The following is a 14,914-nucleotide window of genomic DNA, read 5'->3' as shown; positions in this document are numbered from 1 at the left end:
CAGAAGAAACTCAGAGTCATCCACTTACACAGGGGATCATTTTTTCTTAGAATTTACTGTTATTATTTTCGAACCTGGGAGATGAGTCAGGTCAAAATGCACAGATGGTGGTTGTGGGGCTGTTAAAAAGAAGAAAATGAGGGTGCAGGCAATAAAATTGGTTGGGGATTTGGGAGTTTATAGAAGTAAAGTGAAATAATATGCAAGCATGTCCATGAAATATTGCCTGTTTCATTTTTCATTATGTATTATCAGAAGATTTCAAGGGAACTAAATCTGTAGAAAGATCTTGCTTGAAGTCAGAATGGTTCTTTTTCTGTGAGAAACTATTAGGTGTTCCACATTCCTTTTCTGTGTCACGGTTGTGTCTAAGGAGGAAGGGAGTGGATCCCAGGCTATGGAGAAAGATGGGGAAGTAGAAACAAGCCTTGGCATTCTATTAAGTGACTTAAAGTTACAGAGTATCAAAGAAAGCCTGAATTAGCATATGATCACATTCTCTACCATTGTTTCTCCTTGTAGTTATCTTTTTTCTTCTTTTTTTCTTTTTGTGAGACAGAGTCTTGCTCTGTTGCCCAGGCTGGAGTGCAGTGTCACGACCTCAGCTCACTGCAACCTCCACCTCCTGGGTTCAAGCAATTCTCCTGCCTTAGCCTCCTGAGTAGCTGGGATTACAGGTGCCTGCCACCATGCCTGGATGGGGTTTTTCCATGTTGGCGAGGCTGGTCTTGAACTCCTGGCCTCACGTGATCAGCCCACCTCAGCCTCCCAAAGTGCTGGGATTACAGGCGTAAGCCACTGCACCTGACCAGTAGTTATCCTTCTTGCAACATTATCTTCCCTAAATCAGCTTTCCACAACCGTCCTCCGTCAGCGTTTGTCCTCCTCCTGTCTCTTTACAGTATTGGCAGCTAGTTTGCCCCGAGGTCCTCTGAGTTTTCTTTGAGGCTGAGCTATCTTTCTGTTCCCTGGCATTTCAGTCATCCTTCTTGAATTGCTCAATTGCGCTGTTCATTCCCACTGCAGTCTCTTAAATGGCTCAAAATGGAGCACAGCTTCAAAGAGCAGTCTGATATTTGTAGTCTTACATGTGATTTGTAACCTTGAAGGCTTCCCACGGAGGAATTTCTATATCTGTGGGCAATGTTAGATTACAACATGTTCAAAAAGAACATTGCAGTAAACGTGTGAACGCCAAGACATTGGGGATGAGTAAATCCATGCAAAAGTAAATAAAATAAATTTGAGGTGAGAAAGAACAACACAAAAACGAAGGACACAAGGAGGCATACTGTGAAGCAGTGATAAGAGATAAATGACAGCTGCAGTCAGGCTAGCAGGAAGTGATAAAGTTTGGGTGACTCAGTTTGAATGAATGAAAGCTGATGGTGATGGACAGATTGAGAGGAATTTTCCCACAAGTCAGGACAAGCCTCCATGTCAAATAATTATACATAAGCCCCTATTTAATTTAGCAGTCACCATGAAAACAATGAATGATGATAGCCTTTCAGCTTAATTTAGGTGAATATAAGTGTTTTCAGTAACTGTGTATAAAAATATCCAGGACAATGAAACAAGCTACAGCTTAAATCAAGTGGACAATCCTGGTCTTTTAGATTCAACCTTTCATCATGATCCCTGTTGATGATGATGATGATGATGATGATACCAATAGTAGGTTATTATTGTTATATGACTGGGTTTGGATTCATTTATATAGGAAATTCTTCATTCATTCGCTCATAAAAGTGCTTACTGTTTATAAGAACCTTCTTGGCATTGAACTAGATGGAGAGCAGAAGCAAGCATTTGGCAGGTGTTGCTCAACAACCGTTTCCTTTTTCATACTCTTAGAAGTCCTTTTTTTTTTTTTTTTTTTTTTTTACCTGCCAGTGTGTCCAGCCCCAGGGAATGATTTGATTGGCCCATGCCAATCATAGTTTCAGAAATTCCCTTTGACTATGATTGGCTCAGGGATGAGCATGTGACCCCATTCAATATATTGAGACTTCAGCCACTGAGAGTTTCTGGGAAAAATGTTGCTCCCTGATTAAAGGGAGTAGGATGATGAGAAATGCATTTTGTCACCTTCCATTTCCTTCTGTTTGGATGTATTTGTGTGAAGACATGAAGTTCGCAGCCATGCCAGCCATTTTGTTCTTGTAAGGGAAGCTCCTGCCAACCAACTGGGAAAACAGAGCAGAGATCACAACAGCCGAGCCTTTGCTGACACCACGAGCTGCTGGAATCGCCTACCTCTGGATGTCTTGTTTTGTGAAATAAACACCTATCATTTGGACTGCTTTTATTCAGTTATTTCCCCCTCATAGTTAAAAGCATCCTACCTGACAGGAGAACTTTAATAATTTAACATTTGCTGCCACAAGCGTGAAAACAACCAGTGCATCCATCTGAGGTGTATGCAGTGAGTTTGTCCTCACGTCCCCTGAGGCGAGCTGGCTTTCTTCTCCCCAGCAGTTCAATCATCTTAGTCATCTGATTTTGTGCACATGCATTACAGTTTTACAAATAAAGTCCCTGAAGAGAAAAACAAAACCAAATTAAAAGTTTGCTTAAGCAAACTGATCCTGTAAAATCCTTTTGGAGTAAAAGCTGAGGAAACAAATGTGTCTCCAGTACTAGGGTGTTCAGGGCTGTTAAACAGGGCAAAAGTCCAAGAAAGGAAAAAGACCTTCCCACAAAAGAAGCATCCATGAGTAATTAGGGACTGGGGAAAGGAAGCTCAGACTGCAATTCCAAAGCTGTGCTTTTGTGCCAATAAGAATGCTTTCGGAGCAATGAGGCAAGTTAATTTCCAGGCCACATTTTACAAACTGACATCTCTTCAGTTTGCCTTAACCCCAAAACAAACAAAACCCCAAACAACCAACCACCACTTCCCATACAAAATGGAAAGACAAAACAAACCTTTGATGTGCACGTTCACTTGTCAGCTAAACATAATGCCACAGCAGTGACCCCTGATGGAAGTTACACCTGGGGTGGGAATTCTATGTCGAACAAAATACTTAACTCATTAATTCAGCAAAATAACTGCCAAGGGAGGGCAAGACGCCACACTAGGGGCTACATGGGATTCAAAGATAAGGCACCAAACTTTTGTTCTTGACATATGCAAATGCCACTTGAGCACAAAATGTAAGGTTGTAAGCTCTGCAAGAGAGATACAAGGTTATATGCTACAGGTGATGATAGATGAGACAGAATCCATCCCACCCAAAGAATGAGAGATTGTTTCCTGCCAGTGAGGGCATTTGAAGTGAGCATTGAAGGGTGGGTACTATTTGAATCTGGGAGAGTGGGAGAAAAAGGGCACTCCAAAGGTGAATGAACATGTTGTTACAGAAGAATACTGTATCTTAGTTTAGCCAGGGCATGAAGACAATATAATGGGTGTTACAATGGGAAAAACAGAGACAGCAAAAGAGTTGGGTAAGACTGTCGTTCTGTAGGCAATGGGGAGTCATGGAGTATTTAGGGGCAAGGCATGACATATTCAAAGCTATGTGAAGGTTAAGCCAGCAGCAAAGAGTGGGATGACCAAAGATGGGAGAGATGGAAGACCACATGACCAGTTAAGAAACTATTAGGATATTTCAGACAAATACAGAAAGTCCTTACTAGGATAGTGGAAATGAAAGGGAGTAGGAATGTCAATCTGAAACCTGAATATGGAGTTGATAAAATGCAGCAAATGGCTAGAGCCAGGAGAGAAGTTTCACCCTGGCTTGCATCTGTAGTGTGAGTTTCTGAAAGAACAGGGTACACTTCCAGACTAAAGATTTGTTTTCATTAAAATCAAACAGTTCTAGTGAATGTCTTTTCTGTTAAATAAGTTAACTGAAGCCCCTTGTGAGTCTAAGGCCTCCATCAGCCAAATCAACAGGCAGCTTTGGGGGATTCCTGGCCCCCTGCCTGTCTCTGGCAAGCTGTCATTGATGAGTCTAACAATGGTGCTGGTCTTGGCGACACTGTATATCTGTCCATGGAAACCAGGACTGAAACCAACAGGCCTGTTAACTTCCAATATACTTCATTATTAATCACACTGGGCTTTTAAATTTGCTAAACTCATTTGAATGCAGTTTCATAAATAATGCCAAAGAGCCTGCAAGAAAGGGTGTGTGCATATGTGTGGTCACTAACGGATAAAGTCCCAGCTTCTCAGTGCGCAGGACGAGGGAACGCTCAGGCCAGCACAAGAATGACAGCATAAGCATTGAGAGTTCCAAGGGGAGGTAAAATCTGGGAGGAAGCAGTGCCATATTCTGGTCACCAGTGAGGTCTTGGTAACCAGGAAAGCATTTTTCCAGGGTTAGATTTTACTATTCTGGATTTTAATGTTACTAAAGAAAATGACTTTTCTGCACACAGGTCCATACAATCTGGGGCCTTGCTACTGGCTTGGTGTCATTTCCTGCCATCAGCCCATGAACACCCTGAATTCTGTCCCTGTGGAATTGAGGCTCAGAACTTGATATGCTGGCTCAGTGTCTCCACGCCTTGCATTTGTTGCTTCCTCTACCTGGAATGACTTCCCTTCTTCTGTTGCCTCAGAGGCCAGTGCCAACATTACCTTCTTAATACCCTGCAGGGCCCCAAGCATGATCTTCAGTGGTTACGCAGCACATACCATCTAGGCTGTTATTAACTGTCACCCTTTCCTTATCTGCAGACAGCCTTTCCTCAGGGCTGGGGCCACCCGTTATTCATCTCTGGATCTCTGGCCCAGCCCAGAGATCGTACAGAGAAGGAAGAAGGAAGGCAGCACGTAATATTGCATGAAGAAATAAAATCTTTGAATTGGCCAATGTTCGTCAACAGGTAGTAAGTTAGCATCTCACATGATGGATTTTCCTTCTCTTGACATACCTGTTCTAACATTTACAAACCTATAGCTCTTCTTATTAGAGGCTGACCTAGTTCACACATTCCCTGGCCTTCATCCAGCCCTTCTGCTCACTTAGACTCCTATGTGTGTTCTGGTTCAGCCCTTTTGTTGGTATGAAAAAGAAGCCACTCAAAGGATATTTTAAAAAAAAGTTATTTTAAGGACATGGCTATTTTATAGCATCCGAGGGCAGGAAAGAAATGAAAGCTGGCTCCCTGTGAACTAGAACTGGGCACTGGGAAGCTGTCTGTTTGCCCTTTGTCAGGTGTTTACTGAGTGATCATTGTACCTGGTGCTGTTCTAGAAGCTGAGTTGTCAGCGTGAAAAAAACAGGCAAGTCCCCTTGGACCTCACATTCTAGAGGGTGTGGTGGCAGAGAAGGGCAATACACATGTGAGCATCATGACAATGTCAGAAAATGGTAAATATTTTGAAGACATTAAAAGAGGGCAATGTGATAATGAGAAACTAAGGGCTATTTCAGATTAGGTTGTCAGGAAAGTTCTCTTTGAGCAGGTAACATTTGAGTGGAAAGCTGAGAGCTGGGAGGTGCAAGTCTTGTGAGACAGTCTTGTGAGAAGCTGGGAGGAAAAGCATTCCAGGCTGGGGAACGAGCAGAAGGGCAGAGGGCCCAGAAAGGAATGCATCTGATGAGTTCCAAGACCAGAAAGAAAGAAAGGCTTCCCTTTGTGACTCATAGGAGCCACAAAGCTCTTGTCTCTGTTTCTCTCTTTTTTTTGAGACAGAGTTTCACTCTTATTGCCCAGGCTGGAGTACAATGGCATGATCCTGGTACACTGCAACCACTGCCTCCCGGGTTCAAGCGATTCTCCTGCCTCAGTCTCCTGAGTAGCTGGGATTACAGGCGTGTGCCACCACGCTCAGCTAATTTTTGTATTTTTAGTAGAGATGGGGTTTCACGATGTTGGTCAGGCTGGTCTCGAACTCCTGAACTCAGGAGATCCACCTGCCTCGGCCTCTCTGTTTCTCTCTTTGCAGTTGCTTATCTTCCCCCTACCCAGGGATCAGTACAGCAGTCTTAGTCGTGTATCATGACATCTCAGCTATATCCACCTCTACCAACTGATCCCAGTCTCTTCTTTCAGGAAAGATCATCAAATTGGCTCAGCCTTTCTCCCATAACATGGAATCCTTCATGGAAGGCCAGAAACCTGTGAGGGATTCTTGGTGCTTTCCTCTCCCTTATGTCTTGGAGGAAACCCCTTACCGAGTCCTCTCTGTTCTTCCTCCAAAATGCTTCTTTAGAGTTTTTACCTCTCTCTATCTCCACCGCTACACACTCTGACCCCGTCCCATCCACTATTTTCTTTTACCTAACCTCCTGAACTATTCTGCTCATGGGTCTTCTTGACTTCATCTTACTCCCCACAAATCCACTCTCCATAAAATACAGTGGTCTTTAAACCATTAATTAGGGGGAAGGTCGCATTCATGGTGGTGGTGCATATTTGGGGTGAATTTCTTAGACTCTGCCTCCTTGTTGGGCAATCTGATACATCTCCAGGGAAACAGAAGTGAGGTGTCTCTGATGGGAGGGTTTGGTTTTGTGAATGGTACAGAGGCAGAGGCCACCCCTTGAGCCTATTTGTTTGGGCCTCACTGTAAGTTTGCTTTGGTTATGTGACCTTAATCTTGTGCCATTTCTAATAACTTGCTCTTCCTCTCCCTCAGCTTCCCTACTTACTTTGCTGACTGCTTATCTCTTATTGGCCATTGACTAATATTTGTTGATCTGGTTCTGCTCACTAGAATAGGTTCTTCCTAGGAGCCACATCTACAAATGCTAAAATCTTCCCTGAGCTCCCTGTCAAGGGTTAGTTGATTTAGCAAATAATAATACAGGATGCCCAGTTAGATTTGAATTTCAGATAAACACAAAGAATAGATGGTTTAGTGTCCTTATGTTCCAAATATTGCGTGAATTGTATTTCATCTGGCAACTCTACTCTCCCCCTTTCTAGATCCACCCCACCCCAGTGAGCAGAGCTTGTTCCAGATCTTCATTCTGGCCTAATCTGCCACATCTGGCTGCAGTTTACAAGCCTGTGTGTGGGTATTTCCTGTGATCTGTAGCTATCCAGCAAAGCAAGGGACACTCTCAACTGGGTGGCCAGGTTGCATCTTTCCCTCGACACACTGAGTACCTCATCCATGAAGAGCCTGTATGGTCACAACACCCTTGGCTTGCCTTTGATGATGTAGACTTCTTCATTTATAACGTTCAAAAGATCTAGTCACAAAGAAGGCCTTTAAAATAGTTTTACTATTATAATGATGTGTACCATATACAAATTTCCTTTGATAACCCTTCTAGTCTCTCACTCCAATAGTATTGCAACATTGGTCTCAAAGAGCCTTTGATCAGTGAGCTTTACTGAACGATCTAATTCTTTCCTGGAGATAAGAACAGACCTCACCACTCTCATTTTATAGATGAGGAAACTAGAAACAAATCATTTCCATTCTGCTAAGAGCTAATTTGCAGCTGTGTCAGAGATCAATAAGTGAGTAAACAGATAATGAAATTTAAAACAGATACTATTGGAACTAGGTCATATTCTGACACATTTTTGCCACTGAGATGAGATAAACTGTGAGTGTGGGGAAGGTGGGATGTGGAGGGGCCGTGAAAAGAGATGTCTCTACTTAATGACCCAAGAAAAGAAATGATATCTTTACACTAACTCTCTAAATACAACATTTTTTAAGATAGCCAAAAGTTGATTTATTTAAAACAAAGTTTACTTAAAATCAGGTTAAAGTATATAAAAAGTTTACTTTCATCTGATCTTATCAATATCAAATTATACGTTCAGTTGAGATATTATGTTGGATCTCTCTGTAGAGAGCTCTTGGCAGAGAACTGCAGTGTATTAGTTGCTTTCTTTTCTTTTCTTTTGCTAAAATTCGATGACCTGCAGTTTTTTAACTCTCTGTTTCCATGCCGTTTTCCCCTTTGTTAACAACATAGATATTTTTAAATGACCTATACAATAAACACAAGGGCATAAGAAATGATGAATAAGACAGTGCTTCTCAATCCCGTTTACTTTCGGCTGTATTTTCCAAGATTCTCAGAGGATACACTTCTGCAAACAGTGGCAACTACTGATGTGCCAGATAGTTTGGTGGTTAAATGTATCACCACTATCAAGTATTGACAAAATTTTTCACAATACATGGTTTAGTAGCAAGGATATTTCAAAATGTATCTTATCTTTGTGGAATGGACCGAAATGAGAAGATAGTCTCCTTCGCTTCTAGAAGCAATTATGGGACTGTTTGGCACTGATAAGAAAGCTGGGTGTTCTTTAATTTCTTTATTGCTAAAGCCAGGAGGGTAGACCATAGTCTTTGTAAACCAAGGCATCATACACAGAACTAATTTCAAGTTGAGTAGAATTCTTGTCATTTGGCTGAATCTTTAATTTCTCGAAGAGATTCATGTATGATTAAGGAATTGAGAAGGTTAATTAGGCACCCCTTGGAACCTTTGAAACAAATTTGATTTAAACTCCCCACTATGGCCACAGGTTGTTGAATTTGAGGGACCAACATAACTCCTTGGAACAAGGATGTTCAAACCACTTAGGAGCAGTGTATTAAAAAGTACATTTTTCTCTACTTACAGGCATATCTTAGTCAATATTTGCCTTTTTAGAGCAGATTTGCCCAGTGCCCTAAGGGGAGCTATTGGGAAGATAGGAAATTGTGAGTTCTAAGTTTCTGGCTTCTATAGACTCAGCTGAGATGTATTTTTCTTTTTCAACCCTTCTAAATGGCTGGGGCTAGGTTTTTCCAGTTAAATTCAAAAGCTATCCATGAAGAAAACTAATTTTAAGACATAAACAAGTATTTTAACAAAAAATCTAAGACATAAACAAGTATTTTTAAATGTGTTTTGAATGCATTGATATCACCTCATTAAACAATATCAGAACATGGCCAGAAGGCAGGGGTTGAAGGAGTTGTTGCTTAATGAGATAGTAATGAGCAAACATTGAAGCTTGCATTTTCCTTCTGCTTATTCCAAAATGCATGACTTAGTGGGATAAGATATTTGAGCTCAAGCTCTTAAATAATTTTAAGATATTTCTTAGGATAGTTGCTTTTCTTTCAGTGTTTGATTGTGTCAAGAAGTAAAGGTTAAGAAATGTTCTTTTCCCCTTTATTGAAGCTGTAGGATGTAGTGGTTAATAGTCTGGTAATTCTGCTACTAAATAACTGTGCAACCTTGGACACAGTGTGCAATAAATGCCAGTTATGATTATGATGTATAATTGAGGAAAAAATAAGGATTTGGATAGACAAATTTCAAGTTAGGGAATAGGAAAATTTTTATACAAATGCTTTAGTAGGGATGTATTGTTTACTTTAAATATTAGAAATTTGACTACAATAAACTGACTTTAAACCACTTGATAACATTTGCTCCATTTTGTTAAACCTAAAAAATTTAATATTTATCAAAATGAAATTATTATAGATGCTGATCTGGTTATTGAAATTTCTGGTTTATTTTACTAACTTGAATCAAAATATCTCTTTAATTTTGATAACTTTACAGTCAGTTTAAGGGTAAAGAGAATGAACTTTTGATGTCTCAGTTACAGTTCCAATCAGACCATTTAAAGGAAGATGAGAGATTTATCTATATATATAGATGAAAGATTTATATATACGTATATAGACTAACTTGAATTGAAGGTTAATAGAATAAGTGAGAGCTGGCCAGGCACGGTGGCTCATTCCAGCACTTTGGGAGGCCGAGGCGGGTGGATCATGAGGTCAGGAGATTGAGACCATCCTGGCTAACATAGTGAAATCCCATTTCTACTAAAAATACAAAAAATTAGCTGGGCATGGTGGCACGCGCCTGTAGTCCCAGCTACTCGGAAGGCTGAGACAGGAGAATTGCTTGAACCAGGAGGCGGAGGTTGCAGTGAGCTGAGATCATGCCACTGCACTCCAGCCTGGGCAACAGAGTGTGACTCCATCTCAAAAAAAAAAAAAAAAAAAAAGTGAGAGACCCAGCAAAGTAAAATAATAAAAGTAATAATAGTTAATATTTATTCAGCATTGTACACAATCAGGTGTCTACTTTTTACAACTCAAGGAGGTAAGTACTATTATACTATTATAATCCCTATTTTATAGGTAAGGAAACTGAGGAATAGATGTATTAAATTGCTTGCTGAGGTCATGTAGTTGATAAACAGAGCTGGGATTCAGGTCCAGGTAATCTGACTTTAGTGTCTGTGCTAAAATCTTTCTAAAATATAAACGCATAAGCTAATGCTTGTGTATAATAGTATTCTAATAAGTTGAAATTATTTAACAGAAATTGCCATACTGTGGCATATTTATGAGTTGGGGAGCATTAATGAGGTAATTACATTTTCACTGAAGGTTAAGAAGAATAGCTACCTTTAGATTTCTTAATGATATTTTGCTATAAACACTAATTCTAAAACAGAGCTGTCCAAAATGTCAACATATATAATTTAAAAATTTCTAATAATCATGTTAAAAAAGTGAAAAGGAACAAATGTTAGTGATTTTAATAACATATTTTATTTAACTCAATAAATTAAAAATATATTTTAACATGTAACCAATATAAATATTATCAATAACATATATTTTTTAAAGTTATTGTTCCAAGTCTTTGAAATCTGGTGTGTATTTTGCACTTACTGAACATGTCAGTTTAGTAGCTAATTCATATGTGGCTGCTAGCAGTTACTGAATTAGACTGTGCAGCTCTAGATCTTTTTAGGAAAGCAAATTCATTATTTTAACCTCATTTCAAAAATGGTGAGAATAAGAAAGACTAGTTATGTATTCACACATTAATTTGTAAGATTTAGTACCTTCATTTTCAGTTTGGCTAAACAGACTAAAAGCTGCCACTTAACCTATTCAAATGATATCCCCTGGTAAGTAAGGTGGCACATTTTAAGATGGTTTCTTGACAAGTCTTTTAATTTCCTCCAAAAGGAAGAATGGAAGCAGACCTTAAGACAAAGCTAAACCTCTTTTGGAAAGGTGAATGTCTGGAAGAATGTCTCACAGAATAAGGCAGGACCAGGTCACTAAGCAATTCTCTAAGTGGGGACACAACGTGGACTTTCCCAAGCCTTCAGCTGAGGGCAGGGATGGCCAAGTTAATGGTCCCTCCCTATTCCTTATTCAGTTTTTGATCAGGCAGTAAGGCAGTAATGTGCATGTAGGTCAACAAACATTTATTAAAGCTCTTTGTTTTTGATTCTTCATTGATAAATTACTAATAAATGCTCATTTAAAAAAGCCAAACCAACCAAATATGTGTACCAAATTGTGCATCGTTACAGGTAACTGTCCCTTCAATTTTTTTTGTAGTTAACAGGTTACCACCAGTAGCAATTACGTAGGCATTCTTATAAACCTCTATCTCTACATTTTTGTTCCGTTTCTATCTAGTTTTTTTCTTTTGTACAGAATGGGATCACCCACACATACTGTTCTGAGTCCCCTTTTTCCATTTAATAAGAAATTAGTATCTACGAATTTTATATATTTTATTTTTATTAATGGATGCATAGTATTACATGGTATGAATGTGCCACAATATTTAACCATATCACGATTGATAGGCATATCAGTTGTTTCAAACGTTTACTATTACAAAACTTTTGCAATGCATATCCTTTTATATCTATCGTTACACATCTGTGTGTTTCTGTATGACAGATCTCTAGAGTTGAGATAGCTGGGAGAAATGTATGTGCATTTTGAATTTCGGCAGGTTTTGCCAAATGCTTAAGGGCCTGCCAAAAAGACTTGTCTTTTGACTTCATCTGGAGTATTTTTGACTTCATTCAGAATATTCCCATTACAAGAAAGAGGCCAGTCTCTCCAAGGAACAAACAGTTTTCTTTTTCCACTATGAAATAGATCTTATCTTTTCATTAGTTAATATATGTGTACTTTCAAATGGCAATCACATTGTTCTGCTTTGTGACTTCTCAGATAAGTAGTAAACCCAGAAAACATCAGCTACCGTGGATTGTATTATAAGTTATTGACATTCTTTTGGTGATTCACGAAAGCCAAAAAATAAATGTCATGTTCCCCAGGGTTTAAAGACAGACACTGTAGCTTTTGGATTCAGCAACGGATCTTTCAAGAAAACAGTATGGAGGGGATGACTCACTCCCCCCCTGGAGGCTGTCCTCTAGCTCGTCCTTTAGAGGAAGCATGACCAAGGGTCTGCTAGTACTTTTCTCTCCCTAAGAATTTCCTCAGGAGAGGAAAAAGTTAGCTTTCTTTTCTCTGCTCCTGAGTGCCATGGCCTGCAGTAAGTGACCGGTCCTTGGCACAGAGTCACTCAGGGCTCATGGTAGATGCTTAGGCAGTCACGGCCAGTAGCTGCGCAGTGTGGCACCAGCTGAGATCCACACTGCAGCCTGAAAGTTGTGTTTCAGCTTGTGAGGTTACAAGTGTATCCTGTGTTTACATCAGAGATAAAGCCCCCTTTCCCCTCTCTCCTACGGGAGCCCTCAACAAGACAGATACACGGTTTGGGTGGAGTGAGACCAGATCCAGCAGAGGCAAAGCTTGGTAAAAGAGGCAGGAGGAGGAGGGGGAGAGGGAGAAGGCGGCACGGCGTCCCTTGGCAGCTCCGTGCATGCTGCGGCAGTTGCAACAGGAGCACCGAGTAACAGTTGCTCAACACTTTATCACTTTGCATTGCTCTTTCTCCTTCCTTAAGTAAATTTCCATTTTGAGGGTACAGCTCCACAGGAGGAAGGTGTGGTGGTGGAGGGTGTGTGGGGGGGATGGTGGTGCGACGGCAGTTGGAATGTGCAGTGTGGGAAAGCAAAGGAGTGCCTACTAGGATGCGAATACCACTTGGCCCTGGGCTCGCTCCGCTTTAGCCTTCCGCTCTCGCTGGGGAGAAACAGGCGGTTTGTGAGGGAGACTGAGAGAGGGGCGTGTTTGTGTTGGTGGCGGCCCATCGGGGGTCCTTGTCCCCTCCGAATACCCGGACTGCTGAGGGGAAGGGCTGGGGGGCCCCGGCGGTTGCCATGGTGACGCAGGGTCGGCGGCTGGCGCGGTGGAGACAAAGCAGCCCGCCCGCCAGCCCGCTAGCGCCTCGCGCGAGCTCCTCCTCCGCGGGAACCTCCCTCCCCTCCCAGGAGCCGCCGCAGCCGGAGCGACTCCCGGGCCCTGGGCCGCCGCGGGCCAGGTAAGGCGAGCGCGCCCGCGGCCGAGGAGGGGTCGGCTGGACGCCGGGTGGGGTGGGGCACGCCCGGCGCGCGGAGAGAGGGGTGCCCGCATCCGGCTGCGCCCGAGTCCCCGGGGGCGCGTCCCCACCGAGGAAACAGCCGGCGGCCGCCCCCGACGCCGCTGCCGCCGCGGCCTCCCCCACGCCGGGGCAGCCGCCAGCCCCGCAGTCCTGGACCGCGCCGGGCCGCCTGAGCGCGCCGAGGAGAGGGGGCGGCAAACTTCAGGCCGAGCGGCGCCGGGGCCGGTGCGCGGTGTCTCCCTCCGGGCACCGCGGAGGCCGCCGTCCTGGCACCAACTTGAGGGGCTGCGCGGCGGAGGGCGGTTCTGGAGCGCCCGCGCGGGCTGCACCTGCTCAGGGAGCTGCCCCTCTGTTGTTGTTTTTTCCTTCTTGGCGTGCCATCGAGGCTTTTAGGGGAAAAAAAGGTATGAAAATATTTACCTTTGGATTTTCATGTTTCATGGTATTCTCTTTGAGGAGGGCATGGAGGGACAAGCGAAAGATTTTTACAAATCTCTGAAAAGTGAGCCCATTTTTATGTCTGTGGCTGAAGCATTTTGAGGGGACTTCTGAAGTTCATTTGGATATTGAATCGAAAGACCTTTTCCTTTGGACGGTGCAGTTGCACTTATAACTAGATGGTAAGGGTAGCCCGGGTTTCCCCGGCTGGCAAGACCAGAGTGTAGAGCAGTACCGATACTTTGTCGAAGAGATACTTGGCACCGAGGTCATTGCTTTTGTTTCTGGAAGGTATTGTGTTCATGCTGTAAGGAACTGGAAAGTGCCTTGTGTTTTTTTGTGTGTAGGGAGGCAATCCAAAACACCTCTGGAGGCAGGTAGCTGGGCGGTGTTTGCCTCGGTGTTTATGAGTGTGATGATAAGGACCATGATGCGGTTGCCATTGGGGCACTGGATATGTTAAAGGTACCCCTGTCCTTTCTCAGTGGCCCCAAGCCTTGCAATCATTTCGTGATAATTAGTTTGTTGCAGATGCGAAGCACAGATTTAAATTGTGACTGTGAAGACTTACGTTTTTGGTACTTAGACATCATCTTACATGTAGTAATATGAAAGAAAACATACATTTTCAGAGATACAGTTGATCAATTCAGAAGGAAATTGTATATATGTTAATAAGATCTGTTTTAAATCATATTTAAATCATATGAGATGTCATATTGGTAACTGGAAAATTAATTAACGTATACATAAAATTGTATATCCAACTTAGTAAAATAATGTATGAGTTGGAATAGGTCAGTTAAAGAACTCTATATGGAATGCAAGAAGTTACATTTTTTGCTAGAAAGTAATTAAAACAAACAGTACCACTGATCATTTTGAATTGCAGTTAAGTTGATTGGAATTCTGGGTATTAGAGCTATTTGAGGTGTCAGGCAAAGAGTGATTTTCTAATATTCCTCTTCCCTTTTTTGGGATTTCAACACCTGTTAGCTTGCTGATTACTAGGTTTCTCAGTCTGTTCGTATTTGCCAGCAACTTTAAGTCATGTCACTTCATTAGAAGATTGTATTGGAAACTAAAGGATTGAAGTTGCAATAACAGTTTGCAGGTTATTTCACAATTGGGCGTGTTTTTAAACTGAATTTTACCTGTGGAAGATTCACAGATGCTCTGCTAAATACTCTTTCATGACGGTAATGAAGTGGTACATTGATTAAAACGAAGTAGATCTGTTTTGAGAAGAT

The 14,914-nt window shown here is 41.9% G+C and overlaps 2 protein-coding genes across 3 annotated transcripts in view; both read left to right on the top strand.

Moving 5' to 3' along the window:
• The first annotated feature begins 1,634 nt into the window (after nt 1-1,634).
• LOC116418823 (translation initiation factor IF-2-like) lies at nt 1,635-13,619 on the top strand. Its single transcript, XM_031935707.1, has 2 exons — nt 1,635-1,677; nt 13,018-13,619. Exons 1-2 carry the CDS (start codon nt 1,635-1,637, stop codon nt 13,617-13,619), a joined length of 645 nt encoding a protein of 214 aa, XP_031791567.1.
• Nucleotides 13,030-14,914, top strand: part of RNF182 (ring finger protein 182) — a 127,257-nt gene continuing 125,372 nt past the window's right edge. Inside the window, exon 1 of one of the 2 annotated variants that reach the window (XM_023191015.2) lies at nt 13,030-13,166. The gene's annotated coding sequence lies outside the window, so the exon portion shown is untranslated. The remainder of the gene's footprint in view (nt 13,167-14,914) is intronic. The other variant, XR_002726155.1, reaches the window with a different exon arrangement.

This window comes from Piliocolobus tephrosceles, chromosome 5, assembly GCF_002776525.5.
Source record: "Piliocolobus tephrosceles isolate RC106 chromosome 5, ASM277652v3, whole genome shotgun sequence".
Taxonomy (NCBI): domain Eukaryota; kingdom Metazoa; phylum Chordata; class Mammalia; order Primates; family Cercopithecidae; genus Piliocolobus; species Piliocolobus tephrosceles.
Note: the sequence above shows the minus strand (reverse complement) of the source record. Positions and strands in the feature narration are given on the sequence as shown.